Source organism: Hippichthys cyanospilos, chromosome 3, assembly GCF_059441005.1.
Source record: "Hippichthys cyanospilos isolate Australia breed blue-spotted pipefish chromosome 3, RoL_Hcya_1.0, whole genome shotgun sequence".
Taxonomy (NCBI): Eukaryota; Metazoa; Chordata; class Actinopteri; order Syngnathiformes; family Syngnathidae; genus Hippichthys; species Hippichthys cyanospilos.
The window spans coordinates 18,544,959-18,559,105 of record NC_142371.1 but is presented as its reverse complement, the minus strand read 5'-3'; the positions used below and the strand labels follow the sequence as shown (position 1 = coordinate 18,559,105).

The 14,147-nt window shown below is 41.9% G+C and overlaps 2 protein-coding genes across 5 annotated transcripts; both read left to right on the top strand.

The window, feature by feature from the left end:
• The first annotated feature begins 495 nt into the window (after nt 1-495).
• On the top strand, nt 496-9,366 carry usp5 (ubiquitin specific peptidase 5 (isopeptidase T)). 3 transcript variants are annotated; one of them, XM_088411537.1, is made up of 20 exons: nt 498-785; nt 1,256-1,384; nt 1,459-1,525; nt 2,536-2,663; nt 2,849-2,994; nt 3,675-3,859; nt 3,923-4,017; nt 4,088-4,281; nt 4,448-4,519; nt 4,593-4,680; nt 5,096-5,221; nt 5,301-5,454; nt 5,518-5,680; nt 5,766-5,854; nt 6,150-6,335; nt 6,944-7,087; nt 7,168-7,307; nt 7,917-8,067; nt 8,179-8,263; nt 8,780-9,366. In XM_088411537.1, the coding sequence occupies exons 1-20, from the start codon at nt 678-680 to the stop codon at nt 8,871-8,873; spliced, it is 2,544 nt and encodes an 847-aa protein (XP_088267663.1). In that variant the 5' UTR covers nt 498-677; the 3' UTR covers nt 8,874-9,366. The 3 variants fall into 3 exon arrangements, with proteins under 3 accessions (XP_088267662.1, XP_088267663.1, XP_088267664.1); XM_088411538.1 differs by having other exon boundaries at nt 499-785; nt 6,150-6,278; XM_088411536.1 differs by having other exon boundaries at nt 496-785; nt 5,301-5,680.
• Nucleotides 9,367-10,602: 1,236 nt separating this feature from the next.
• On the top strand, nt 10,603-14,105 carry cd4-2.1 (CD4-2 molecule, tandem duplicate 1). Of its 2 annotated transcripts, none has more exons than XM_088411113.1 (8): nt 10,603-10,716; nt 10,793-10,954; nt 11,036-11,176; nt 12,003-12,239; nt 12,318-12,353; nt 12,435-12,571; nt 13,643-13,701; nt 13,801-14,105. In XM_088411113.1, the coding sequence occupies exons 1-8, from the start codon at nt 10,686-10,688 to the stop codon at nt 13,868-13,870; spliced, it is 873 nt and encodes a 290-aa protein (XP_088267239.1). In that variant the 5' UTR covers nt 10,603-10,685; the 3' UTR covers nt 13,871-14,105. The 2 variants fall into 2 exon arrangements, with proteins under 2 accessions (XP_088267239.1, XP_088267240.1); XM_088411114.1 differs by having other exon boundaries at nt 10,657-10,724; nt 10,810-10,954.
• Nucleotides 14,106-14,147: the final 42 nt, after the last annotated feature.

Below are 14,147 nucleotides of genomic sequence, written 5' to 3'. Positions count from 1 at the left end.
ATATGGGTTTAAGTGAGATGAAAGGTTTAAAAACATCTGCGGTGGAGTTGTTTATTGTAATAGTTACGACAACAGTTTGTGTTCGTGATGTTACCGTAACATTCACAAAGAGAATCTACTCCTGAAGGAAACTCTCAGGTATTTAGTATACTAGTAACTCTGTTACATTTATATGTAGCAACCTATTTATATGCGCAAGTTTGAGGTGACGTTTTTAAACGTCGCATCTCAATTTAAGCTGTGGCGTGTATTGTGACAGTTACGGTGATAGATGTGCTGGTGTGCAACATTCATTACCGTAACTACCCCAAAATTCAACAAACGATTGTTTCAAATGCTCTAATTTCCAGGACATGGCAGTAACTTCTGGCATTGAGAGTGTTTTAGTAAATAAATCGCGCACGACTGTAAGAAAACGACGTGTTTAATGTTTAAAAGAACGCATTTCCGTTCAAGAGTGGGGCGTTTATTGTAGTAGTTACGATAGTCTCCACCAAAGCAGCTGTGTTCACGGCCTTCCCACAACACAAGGCAGTAGCGTCTCATGGTTCATTCAAGTCAAACACACTTCAACGTTTACGGGGCTCCAGCATCATAAACTCACTCCGAGCCGGTGGAATTACGGTGCCCGGTGGACCCACGCTTTCTTACCGAACGTCGGCACCAGCTAGCTTGTCATGGCGGACGTCTGCGAGGCTTTGATGTCGGTTTTGTCCACAATTCGGGTGCCGAAACCCGGGGACCGCGTCCACAAAGATGAATGCGCCTTGTCATTTTCCTCCCCGGTGAGAAACAGTTCTCTTTTTTTAGTCCTTTTCAAGGATATTTGAATACTACTACACCGTTCCACCCTACCTATTTCCGACTAGTTTTATTATGACAGAAATTGTGCTCCATTTACCGTAAATGCCCCATTTAACTAGCATGAGAACGTTAAGCTAAGCTAATGGAGCACCATAAGCGGAATGGGGAAAACTTAGCTACTTTAGCATGTTAGCTTGCAGCTTCACTCTCACCCGTCAAACTAGCTAGTGAGCTAACTTTGCCAGTCTTTTTGTTCTTAACGCGTTTCTGTTGACATGAATAAAGTATGAAATAATTGCCGTTTGTGTTCGAGTTAGCATCGTGACAGGTTGACTGTGACATGACAAGCTAGCAGCATCGATGCCAACTTCTTCCCAACGTCTTTTGGTGATGGAGGAGGAGGACAGGTTGCGCCGAGTTGTCCGTCAAATGTCTGGATTTGATTTCCCAGGAAAGCGAAGGAGGCTTGTACGTGTGCATGAACAGCTTCCTGGGCTTTGGAAGTCAGTATGTGAACAAGCACCACGCTCGGTCTGGTCAGAGGGCTTACTTGCACATCACAAGGACTCGCAAGGCAAAGGTACACATACAATTTAGTGTCCTTACGTTCTATATAAATGATACATTCATCAGCGGCTTCATTTGGTCCCTCAGAAGGAAGATGAGAACAACTCTGGATCGGGACACCCGCCCAAGAAGAAGCCCACCAGATTGGCTATAGGTGACACATGGAAACGTATTCATACAAAACTAACAGTGGTACTTAGAAGGTTCACAATTTGTTCAAAGTGTTCAATTTAAATCCCAGCTGACCTCCAGAGGCAGTACCTAAAGTTTCATATCGTGTGATCCATTTCCTGTAGACTCCGTATTAGAGTCACAGATGAGCTGGAGCTTTTCCAACAAAATAACAATTGAACACTGGTTATAGCTGTATAATTAAGTATGTGACGGACAAACCTAAAGCCGAAACTAAGGATGATGTGCTGAATGTTGATCAACTGGAACAGAAATAGGGAAATGGACAAAAGAACTTGGACGGCAACGAAGTTGGCCATTCATTTCTGAACGCAGTCTTACAGGAAGGATGTCACAAAAAGGCCACGGAAAAAGCAAAGGTGCACTGGCAGTTCACGTGCTATGTTGATGAGATCCTTTATGACAACATTTTTACCACATTTAAGATATATGAAGATAGACAGATAATTATTTCAGGGCTGGTTCCGATTTAGATTTTTAGTGGACAAAGAGACCAATAAATATATTTGAAGCCAAAAGTGAATTTTAAGTGAAAATATTGACATCAACATTTTAAGAAATAGTAACTCCACCTCATTATTTCTTTGAAATACCTTTAAGAGTGATAGCTAAATTGTTTGTAGATTTAAATGAAAAAAAGCAAATTTTGGATAATACTCATCTTTGTTTTAAACTCACCTGTTCCATTTGAAACAAAAATTACCAAATGTTCTCAGGATCAAAAGAATCTCTCACGAAGTTAACGGAAAATAAAATAATCTCCTGAAGGTAACAGTTTTAAATGGATCCATGACTGGCCATCAAAATAACAATTACATTAATGATGAGAATCGGCCTGTCCTTATATTTCTTTTTTTAAATTTTGGTGTAATTTCAAATCTTCATTGTGCCGCTGTACATACCAATGACAATTTATTCTGTAGGAACAGTATATCAGCAACTAATCATTTGTGATATTTGTGGGCTGCGCAGGGATCGAAGGCGGTTTCGATGTGGAGCAGGAAAATTACGAGGAGGACTACAAAGTTGTCATCTTTCCTGACAGGCAGGAAGTCACATCGGAGGACCTTGGAGCCATGCCCGACTTCGTTCTAGAGCGGGTGAGTTATTCTGAGGCCACGCCCTCTTGCTTGTGTCCAAAATTGGAGCACAGTGGTACCTTGACTTACCCGTTTTCCAAGTTGTATTGCGTGCTGAAATTGGATTGAATTGAAATTGTCAAGGTATCTCAGTATATTAATATCCTGTCAACCAAGTCTTTGCTTTTTCTCCATGCGCTGCAAAGGTATCCCTGTCAATGGCGAGCATCATAGCCGCGGATTCGGTGTCCCACACCTTGCAAGTACAACAGTGGGACGGCGAGGTGAGACAAGAGTCACGATTTGCCGCCGACCTCAAGCAGCTTGACAACGGCGTCAAGATCCCGCCCAGGTGAGCCTTGACCAGTCTCCCGTCAGGTACCGCCAATGTCGCGCATACATATATTAAGCACAATCATTTTCGTAATGCTGTACCTTTGATTTGTTTGGATTTCAAAGCAAGTTTTTCCTATTTGGTGGGGGGAAAAGGGGGCAGTTTTGATTATTCAATGATCCCTCACTACTTCGTGCCTCCCCCATCGCGCCCTTTAAAAAGACAAAAGTTATACTGCACAGAGATATGGTGCGAAGGTTCCCTGCATGCCAGACAGACGAGTTAACTCGAAACACACTTACACACGCTTTTAGGGAGACCAAGAGAGGAGTGTTAATATCTTGGAATTTTGAGTGTGAGTGAGAGAGAGACAGAGAAAGACAATTTGAATTTGATGCAGGACAATTTGAATTTGATACAAATAAGCATTCTAATTTGATGTTCACTTCTTCTATATTCCATTTACATCAACAATAAATCATCAATTAAGCAATTAAATTAATTGATAATTATAATTATTTTCGGCACTGTTGACAAGCTAGTCCCGAGGTTGTACTAGAATTGAAATTGTTTGACATTTTGGGTCTTGGCAGCACTATGGGGATGAGCTTCGGTTGGTTTTAAGATTTGTAGAGACAATAACGTTTGGCCGTGCTTGAATAGAGTTTTACAATGATTTGTGCCCTTCTGCGCGATAGTGGCTGGCGGTGCGAAGTTTGCGGCCTTCAGGAGAACCTCTGGATGAACCTGACAGATGGCAAGGTGCTTTGCGGTCGCCGGTACTACGATGGCTCGGGGGGCAACAACCACGCCCTGCTCTACTTCCAAGAGACGGGGTACCCGCTGGCGGTCAAACTTGGAACCATCACACCTGATGGAGCAGGTGAAAAAGGAGCAAAATGAATTTAAAAAAATGCAGCTTCAGCAGAGTCATTTCCATATTTAGATGTTTATTCATACGACGAGGATGACATGGTGCTGGATTCTAAGCTACCTGAGCATCTTTTCCACTTTGGCATCAACATGATGACCATGGAGAAGGTAAGCGCACTGGGCCGCGGGTTCTATCGGCGGCGGTCCGAGTTTTCTCACGCCTCGTGTGAATCCTCAGACCGAGCGGACCATGACAGAACTGGAGATAGCCGTTAACCAGCGCGTCGGCGAGTGGGAGGTGATCCAGGAGTCCGGGACCACCCTGCGTCCCCTGTTCGGGCCCGGCCTGACCGGCATGAAGAACCTGGGCAACAGCTGCTACCTCAACTCCGTCATGCAAGTGCTCTTCACCGTTCCAGACTTTGTGAGCAGGTTCGTTACCGTCCCGTCCTCTTTTCCTCCGCTTCATTGGCTTTGCTGCAATGTAAGAACCTGTCGGAATGTTTAATTCGACTGGATTTTGGATGATATTCACTTCGAAATGCAAAACAGCTGAGTGTGTCTAATCCATGTCGGCAATAACATGACTACCTTCCAGGTATGTGTCCAACATCGACAAGATACTAGACGAGGCCCCGAGCGACCCCACTCAAGACTTCAAAACCCAAGTGTGAGTCCGCGTGATGTCTAAATCAGCTTGTCAGTTTCACTGTCTGCAATATCATAATCGGTCGTCCTCATAGTGCCAAACTGGGTCACGGCCTGTTGTCGGGCGAATATTCCAAACCGGCACCGGATCCCGAGGATGAAAGTGGTGCTGCTGAGCACAAGGTAAAGAAAAAAATTAGGGATGGGCAAAGTAGCGTTATCAAATTTAACATTTTTTAACTGGATTTTCAAAACTGTGTCATCATCTACTTCCTCATTCAAAAAGTGGATCATTTTTCAAATTAAAAATGCAAATAATTCTCTTACATATTTTCTTATGAAGACTCTTTTACCGGTTTGATCAAAATGTCACAAAATGGGCTAAAATATCGACAAGTTTTTTTCAAAATAAAAGCAGCCATCCGTCTTAACACGATAATAATCCGAGAAGGTTTACTGTTCAGTGGCTGAGGGTTTGGACAGATTGTTTTTCAGTTCTTCTTCAGTTATGGACAATTATTCAGCTATCAAAAAAAATGATCAACAAACACGATTATCGATAAGGTGTTGATTAATTATCGCAACCTCTAATTTGCAGGATTACCAAATCGGCATAGCGCCAAGAATGTTCAAAGCACTTGTGGGGCGGGGCCACCCAGAGTTCTCCACCAATCGACAACAGGATGCTCAGGAGTATTTATTGCACTTCATAAACATGGTGGAGGTAGGTTTGAAGGCGTCACCACTACATTTGAGTTATCCGTCGTTTCCCCCCTCCTTATTTTGTAACTTTCTTTCTGCAGAGAAACTGTCGCTCGGGGCCCAACCCATCTGAAGCCTTCCGGTTCCTGGTGGAGGAGAAGATTGTGTGCCAGCAGTCCCAAAAGGCCAAGTATACGCAGCGGGTGGATTACATCATCCAGCTGCCCGTGCCCATGGACCAGGCCATCAACACAGGTCAGCGGGCGGATGGGAATACGGCATCTGAACCCGGTGTCCCTAATCACGTCCGCCCAACAGACGAGCTGCAGGAGGCGGAGCTGCGGCGCGAAAACGGCGACTCGACGAGCATGCCCGTGCGAGCGCAAATCCCCTTCGCCGTCTGCATGGCGGCCCTCAGCGAACCGGAACTCCTCACGGACTTCTGGAGCTCCGCTGTGCAGGCCAAAACCACTGCCACCAAGTATAAGCACACTTGACAGGATTAACAGGCAATTTGGCATTGTTTGCATTTATTCATATCTTTTTCAAATTGTTTCTTTTGTCAGAACAACCCGTTTTGCCTCGTTCCCCGACCACCTGGTCATACAGATAAAGAAGTTCACGTTTGGCCTTGACTGGGTTCCGAAGAAGCTGGGTAATTTGAGTGATTTATTTTGTAATACTTCTTCATGCTTTATAATACAAAGTCTAAAAATGAAGCAATATTGCGCTGACAGAAGGATGAACAAAATCTTGTAAATCACGGTACCTAAAACTCTGTATACAGTACGTTATAAACAGCAATGGAAAGTTTGACATTTGAAAGCAGTTACAGTTGAAGAGATTTGAAAGCAAAGTAAATAAAAAATACCTCACTAATAACAAGATTCGATGATGATCTTGAGTTCAACATTTTGTAGCTGTAATGACATTTCACCCGTTTTGTGCAGATGTGAGCATCGACGTTCCCGACACGCTGGACCTAAGCGCGCTGCGTGCGTCGGGGCAGCAGCCGGGAGAGGAGCTCTTACCAGAGGTGGCCCCACCCCCACTCATGACCCCCGATGTGGAGGTTAAAGGTATCCTGGGCTCCCACGGCAACGAGGAGGACGACTCTCTCTACTCCCCACTGCTGTGTCAGTCTGTCTGTCATTTCTGCTCCTTCTCCTCCTCCTCATACACGTCCACTCGTCTTTTCCTCCTTTTCTTGCTTTTCTGCCTTTGACGTCCTCATGTTGCCTTGGTTTTTCAATTTTGACATCATGTGGGAGTCGTTCTTGGGGCGGGGCTCTGCTTTAGACAGTTCAATGTAGTGTACGTTATACCTGCTCAAATAGTGGGCATTCTTCTAATAGTAGGCATTTTATCCATTCCATTTTCAATTTAAATAATCATCTTTACATATTTATATAGGCATTTTATCCATTTCGTTTTCTATTTAAGTAATCATCTTTACATATTGATATAGTGGTGCCTCTTAACTTAAAAGGCATACTAACTGTGTCTTTGATTCAGTCTAAAGGTGCTTGCTCACCCTCAAAAATGACCTAAACATTCCTACGATGGTAATATTTGAAATATCTGAAAAATGCTGCTTGAGAAACATCCCCAGCCATCATATGAGGAAACGTGTTGACATTTTTTTTATTTTTCCTTTATTTTGTATTTATTGATTTATTCTTGCGACTGCTTGTTTACGAACAACGAAGTCGTCAAAGTAATTCAGCCTTTTAACCACCGTCAGCTCCGGTCCTTGACGAGTCCACCGTGTCGCAGCTGTGCGACATGGGCTTCCCCCTGGAGGCGTGCAAAAAAGCCGTGTACTACACCGGCAACACCGGCATCGACTCTGCCATGAACTGGGTGATGGGCCACATGGAAGATCCGGGTGCGCTTGCCGGCGCCGATTAACAGTCAGGCGGAGTTCACTTCCATTTGAGCGCTTCTCTGATTTGCGTTTGGCCGCAGACTTCTCCGCACCCTTGGTCCTACCCGGCTGCAGCGGCGGCACCACGCCGACGATGGAAAGTGTGTCCGAGGAGCACCTGGCAACCATTGTCTCTATGGGCTTCAGCCGAGAACAAGCAACCAAAGCACTTCGAGCAACGGTAGGACATTAATCTTATTCGATATCACTTACTTCATTCAAGTTTTTTTTTTTTTATTCTAACAATATTTTGTCTAAACACGGCATTCTGATCCACATTGTGTTTGTTGAATATTATTTAATCAGTAAAATTACACGTTTTGATCCATTTCAGGGGGTGGCCATTTTGTCATTGGCCGGCGCGTGAATATGACATCACAGTTGCTGAGTAGTAAACTACCAATCACTGCTCACCTGGTTGTGTCCAACCTGAGCTGTGATTGGTTGGAGCTCTTAGCAACTGTGGTGTCATTTTCAGGCGACAGTGGCAAATTGGCGAATAAATAAAAACAGGTGGATTTTGTTGATAATTCATATTCCACATACGCAATATCAACGCATTCCAGTGGCAATCGTCTTCAGATCCTCCTCTACCCTTCCACGGGAAAAAAATTGAGAAAAGCATACACTATAAATGCGTACGTTAACTTGGCGTTGAATGAGTTGAAATTGATCATAATTCATTTTATAATAAGAATGTTGTTAAGTAAACAAATATAAATTATGTTAAGTGATTCAGTTAAAACTCCCAAAATGTGCAGTTTGACATATATCTCTTGCTGTCCATCAGAGCAATACTTTGGAGCGAGCCGTGGATTGGATCTTCTCGCACTTGGATGACCTGGAATCGATGGAGGTGTCGGAAGGAGGTCGCTCGGCCGGCGAGAGCGAGGCCGCTCGGGATCCTCCGCCCGGACCTTGCGTCCGAGACGGACCGGGCAGTAAGTGGGCGCCGGCAAGCACTAACCTTTTACCGCGAGTGTCTCCTTCGGAAATGTTTTTGTCAAGTTTTTGTGTTGGTGGCTGATTATGTTCTCTTCCGCTCTGTCCAGAATATGAACTGTTTGCCTTCATCAGCCACATGGGCACCAGCACAATGTGCGGCCACTACGTCTGTCACATCAAGAAGGATCAGCAGTAAGTGGCCTCAAATTGTCATCATAAATATTGGATTGTTACATTCAAGAAGAAATGGTCCCACGGCTTCCTACTAGTATTTTTCCGGTTAATTTCAAGGTGCCCGTTGCTTCGTTGTACCTGCAGAGGGCGCTGTGTCTCTATGTAAAAACACAAGTCGATTGCACAGTGGGTCGCTGCACCCGCTCCCCAAATTCTGATTGAATTATAACTTTTTTCGACTACCGGTATTTTCTAAACAACCTCTCAAGATTTGTTGGTCATCTTCAATCACCTGAGTTGTGCAAAACATTTTATTAAATACATTTCATTATGTAATGTTTTTTATTATGTTCTGTTGACAGAGCTTGTCATTTTATAGAGAGTAATCTTGAAAAACACAAATGGAGCCTTCCTTGTTTTTCATATGTTTTATGTATTTATGTGCGCGCCGTCTTCTACGACCACAGATGTAGCTTTTAATATTTTTCTCAGATATTTTTTCAACAAGTAATGTAACTCCTTTATATTTTCCAGGTGGGTCATCTTCAACGACCAGAAGGTGTGCGCGTCCGAGAAACCCCCCAAGGACCTGGGATACCTTTACTTCTACCGACGGGTTACTGAATGAGACCAAGCGGGCTGCTGCAGCACTTTTTTGGGGCGAACGTGGCGAGTGTGGATGCTAATACACACACACACACACACACACACACACACAGATACACACTTACTTCCCTGCAATGTCTTTGAAAGACCCTGGCACAGTTCATAACTGTAAATACAAATACTCATATGACTGCGCACTACTTGGCTGAGTTTTTTTTTCTTCAAGTTTTCTAAGTAATTCCCCCATGAATCAAACTCAAGTACTGTAATATCTAAGGCCCCATTCAGCCTCTAAAGTTGCGTGTCCATTATTGGTTTACAATGCATGTGCTCCCCCTTTGAAAAGTACAGTCAACATCCTTCCAGAATTGCCCTCTCCTCCTCCTCCTCACTTAAGCCAAGTTTTTCTCCACCTTATTCATTCACTCAAAGCGAGAGAGAGAGAAAACAAGTGATGGGAAGAATGTGTCAGCTCCGACGTGTGTTCCGAAAGAAAATAAAAACACCGAATCAACTTCCAGCCTCGATGCTATTTTTGTGTGTGCTGTATTCCATTTCATCCATTTTTTAAGACGAGCAAATTAACATCATCATATGAAATATGTGAATTAGGTGGAGACATTATCACAAATTTATGTTGTATGCAGAATTTCAGCTCAGTTTGCAAAAGCGCGGAGAGCAAAGCCACATTTCGTTTCTGTGTGGCGTAAGTTGGTCTGTAAGCTTCCAAATTGCAGCATTCTTTGTTCTGCGTTTCTTTTCAAGTTGTGCCTCCTACAGTGTTTTAAATCCTTGCAAGTGTAGCTGAGGATGAGCTAAGATTTGTGCCTTCAATGAGAATGTTGCACGTAACGCCCTCTGAATTAAGGTAAGTATTGTGACATATGAAACAATATGAAATATTTTTCGGTTATGTTGGCACAGAATATTAATTCGGCGTAACTTGTTTAGTCCACTTTCTTTTTGCTTGATTTACCGCCGATAGTTTTTATCAATGTACCCGATCTTTGTCTTTGATTTTTGTTTTAAAATAATGTTTAGATTTTCCATATTTTATTTATGAATACATTTTAAGTTCCTTTAATGACACTCCAAAATAATACGTTTACATTTTCAACCTTCAAGTGGAAAGTAAATCATCCATTCAATAATGCAGTTTGAATTAAATGTGTATTTTAAGAGTCAATTTAATGACACAGTCCACTTAAAAAATACTCATTTTAAGTGGAAAGTAAAGTTATGCTTAATAATGCATTTTCAACATAATGTTTTTTTTTTTTGTTTAAATATTTTTAGCTCACAGAAGAAAATATAATTAATAAAAGTCAGGATTATTTAATATCTTTGGATGTCCCAAGACGAAAAAAAAACATTGATGTTGATGGTTTAAAATGACTTTTTTTTTGGACATCCGAAACCTATAAACTACATTTAATTGTTTTAACGTGTGCTTTGTGCCTAGACATTTTTGGACGGTCTTTAAATCACAAAAATGTGGAAAAAAAAACACTTTAAAATAATATGCATCATCATACAGATAAACTCAACTCTAATTTAATTTGGACAGTTTAGACATCCAAATTAAATTACATGAATTATTTGCTTGAGAATATGATCATATCCAGTGACATTTGAAGCCAACCAACTTTTTTTTTTTTTTTTTTTTTACTGAATACAAGACACACGAGAGGAAGGAAGTGAAAAAGAAGCTTAGTGGTTTTGGAATCAGCTCATCTTATCTCGCACAAGCTCCGCGTGGCACATCAATCCCGAATTTAAAGCTGCACTAACTCCGTAATATTTTTTCGAACATTTTCAAGGCAAGTTACTCCAGATGAAGACCACCATCACATGGCTTGCACTTGGTGAGTCAGTACGTGAGTATTGACGATGTTTTGTCATGTATAATGACAACATTTTTGTGATGTCTTCTTTCTTGAGTGCTGGGTGCTCTGCAGGCTGCTGGCGAGCTTTTCCATACCAAAGCGGGTCAGCGGGCCATCATCAAGTGCGGCCTCGACAACTTTGTCAACAGTATGATGTGGCGTCACGCCGACAAAATGATCTTCAAGATTAGTGGCAATACTCGCATGCTGCACAAAGGTACAAAAAAAAAGGAAAAATAAACAAACAGTCATGAATTCATCCTGTTTTGTTTTTATTTCTGTTCTTAAATTGCGCCAGGTGACAGTCCCATGGCGTCCAGGGCCAAGTTGAAGCAGGAGACCAATATGGAGATCACCGCCGTGGAGGAAAGCGACGCCGGAGAGTTCACATGCTCGGTGGGCAAAAAGACAAACGTGCACACGCTCGTGGTCGTCTCTGGTGAGTGCTGAATTGCACACAAATTTTTGTTTTTAAGTCTTTACTGTCACTTGACTGTCTTAATATCAAAGCATAGCCCTTTTTTTTCCTGAACGTTATCATACTTGGTCATTTAAGTGGCATTTTCTTTACTTTTTATGTATAAATATGATCCATAATATCTGATTTTCTATAAATAATTCTACTTGTGCAAGAAATACAAATTTTGTCAGCTACATGACAGAATTGCCTAAGTCATTTTTCAAAGGCAATTTTTTAAAAACAAGCTAAACAATTTTTAGAACACATATTATTATTTTTGTCTTGATATTATTCCCATAAAACAAGATGTGTGAACAGCGTTTTGATAGCGTCATACAATTTTTGAGCTGTCATCAAATTTCTCTACTATCAATAAAAAAGAAATAATAATAATAACAATACATGTACTGTTTTTTTTTTTTTGATAAAATGAAATGCATTCTAAAGTAAAAACTGCCATGTGCATCTTACCAACAGTTTTCAGCGTCTTATTTCATTATTCAAAAATGTAAATATGTAAACTGAATTTGATTTATGAACATGATTTTATTTTACAATATGGTGTGTCTCATCGAATATGTGGTTCTACTAACACTATATTGTGTTTTGATAACATCATACAATGTGTGTATTCTCACCAAATTTCCCATCAATAAAAAAAAATATGTAGTGATATAACGACATCGATAACCATCAAATTATACTGTTAAAATCTCTATACAAGAATTAGCACACACGCAACTAACTTGGACAAGCGATCCTCAATATAAATTCAAAAGTGATACATTTTGCATCCGGTCGCTAGTGTCAGTGGAGCCTCCGGGTGACCTGCGGCTGGGCCGGTTGGCTACCTTGCGATGTCACGTGACCGGGCTGACCTCGGACCCGCAACCGGAATGGCGAAGGCCCGGCGATTCTCGTCGGTGGGATGGAGGCATCGCTCGCCTGGATCCGGTGGAGGCGTCCCATGCCGGGAAGTGGCAGTGCCTTTTCAACCACCGTGGGTCCAATTACATGGAGGAAATGAAGATTGATGTTAAAAGTAGGAAGCAGAAATCCGGAGGACGGTTTTTGCCAAAGGGTACTTTTCAAATATGTTTCCCTTTTCCCCACTTTGCAGGTGTTTCCATGACAACAAGCTCCCCAAGCACTAAGGGTATGTCATGTTAGCAGAAGCAACAAAACAATGATGTGGTTTTGCTTAAGCATCTTTGTGCTTGTCTCTTCTGCTTTTCAGGCTATTCTGCCCCTCCCCCCAGCCAGTTGGGGCTTCCCAAGCTGCACTTTTGGCTCGTGGCCTCCGCCGGCGGCCTGCTGGTGCTCCTGCTGCTCACCTTGGTGCTCGTTTTGTCCTGCCGCATCAAAAGGAGGAAGGTAAAAAGACGTCCGACCCGCGTGCATTTTTTTCAAAATGGATATCGTGACATGTCGAACATCTGTCAACTATTGGATGATGTCGTGGAAGTTTTTTTGCAACGTGGGCTTGTTTCACCTAACGACATTTTGACAGTCACGGAAATATGACCTCAGCTTTTTTTTTTCTTCTCTTAAATAGCAGCCAAAATGAATAGGGTTCTTATTCAGCGTCAGGAAATTGTTTTGCTTTTTAATCCAGCCCATGTTTGTTTTCTCAAATTATTCTTATACTATCAAAGACGTCCATAATAGTGAATGGTTGGTTTCCAGTTGAAGATGATGAAATCCCAGGCCAGTGAATGACTCCACTGTTCACGAAAAGTCAACCCAAATCTTTTTTTTTAAAACAATAATATATTGTATGCGCCCCTAAACATGACATTCTGAATATCTAGAAAAAGTAGTTTAAAGTATGTTTTGTCCCACAAAACCTCTTCTGATTGCTTAAATTAAAGAATATCAACATATAAATGGTTCATTTTGCATTTTTGCAACCACGCACTACATATTTATATCTCATAGATACTCTTTTGGGTCAATTTGACTCACTCACATACACACGTGCGCCATTTCATGATTTCCTGTTAAATTTATTGTGCTGCTACTTCTGGTGTGCACTGTGTGGCCACCAGGGGGCAGTAAACATAGAAATAATACATGTAAATTGAATGACAGAAGACGCCAAGAGCATCGATTATTTTCACAGAGGATAAAGACTATAAGCAATGTGAGTGTTGTGAATATTGTCTGTCTGCATGTTATTACTGCATGCATGTGTTACATTTTTAATAAGTTTATAGCTATCATGCTAGTGGTAGCTATGCTATGCTTCTTGGCCCGTCTGGCTTTTCCCATCATGTGTTAGCATTAAGCTAGCAGACTTTGTTGCTTACTAAATACGCAACATATAAGTTTCTTGTTTAATGTTTGGTTTTATGATAAGTTTCCATCTTTATTTTGAGGAAAATATTTTGAAAACTGAACGTTCATGAGCCGATTTGAATCCTTTGTTTTGTTTTTCAACTTCAGAAACGATTCCTGCAGATGAAGAACGCCATGAAGGGCCGGCGGTACTGCCAGTGTCGCGGGTATTTCATCTCCGCGTTTTATCCCCCCTGCACTCGCTCTGCTCAATCGGCAGCCAGCGCTCTGCTAATTAGTGCAAAAACCTCCAATCTTTATCACAGCCCGACAGCTGCTCTGGCGCCATGGCGGCTGGAGAAGAAGAAAAAGCCGCCCGCCCTCCCCACGCGCTGACGAAGCAACTGGAAGAAAACTAAAGATGATGCTAAGGAGAGAAAGAAAATTAGCGATGATGATGAAGCTTTCACTGTCACTGACGAGAATGTAAAAAACTTCCATTTACAGTGCATTTTTAAAGCCAAGCTGCTTTGATGCTTTTTATCTACGTGAGTAATTTTCAACTCTCATTTTCTTTTCCAAGCTCTGCATTTCTTTCTTTTTTTTTATTTGTGCCAAAAAGCAACTTTGAAATAAACCAATCAATCTCTCTTTCAGTCTTAAATGCCGCTCG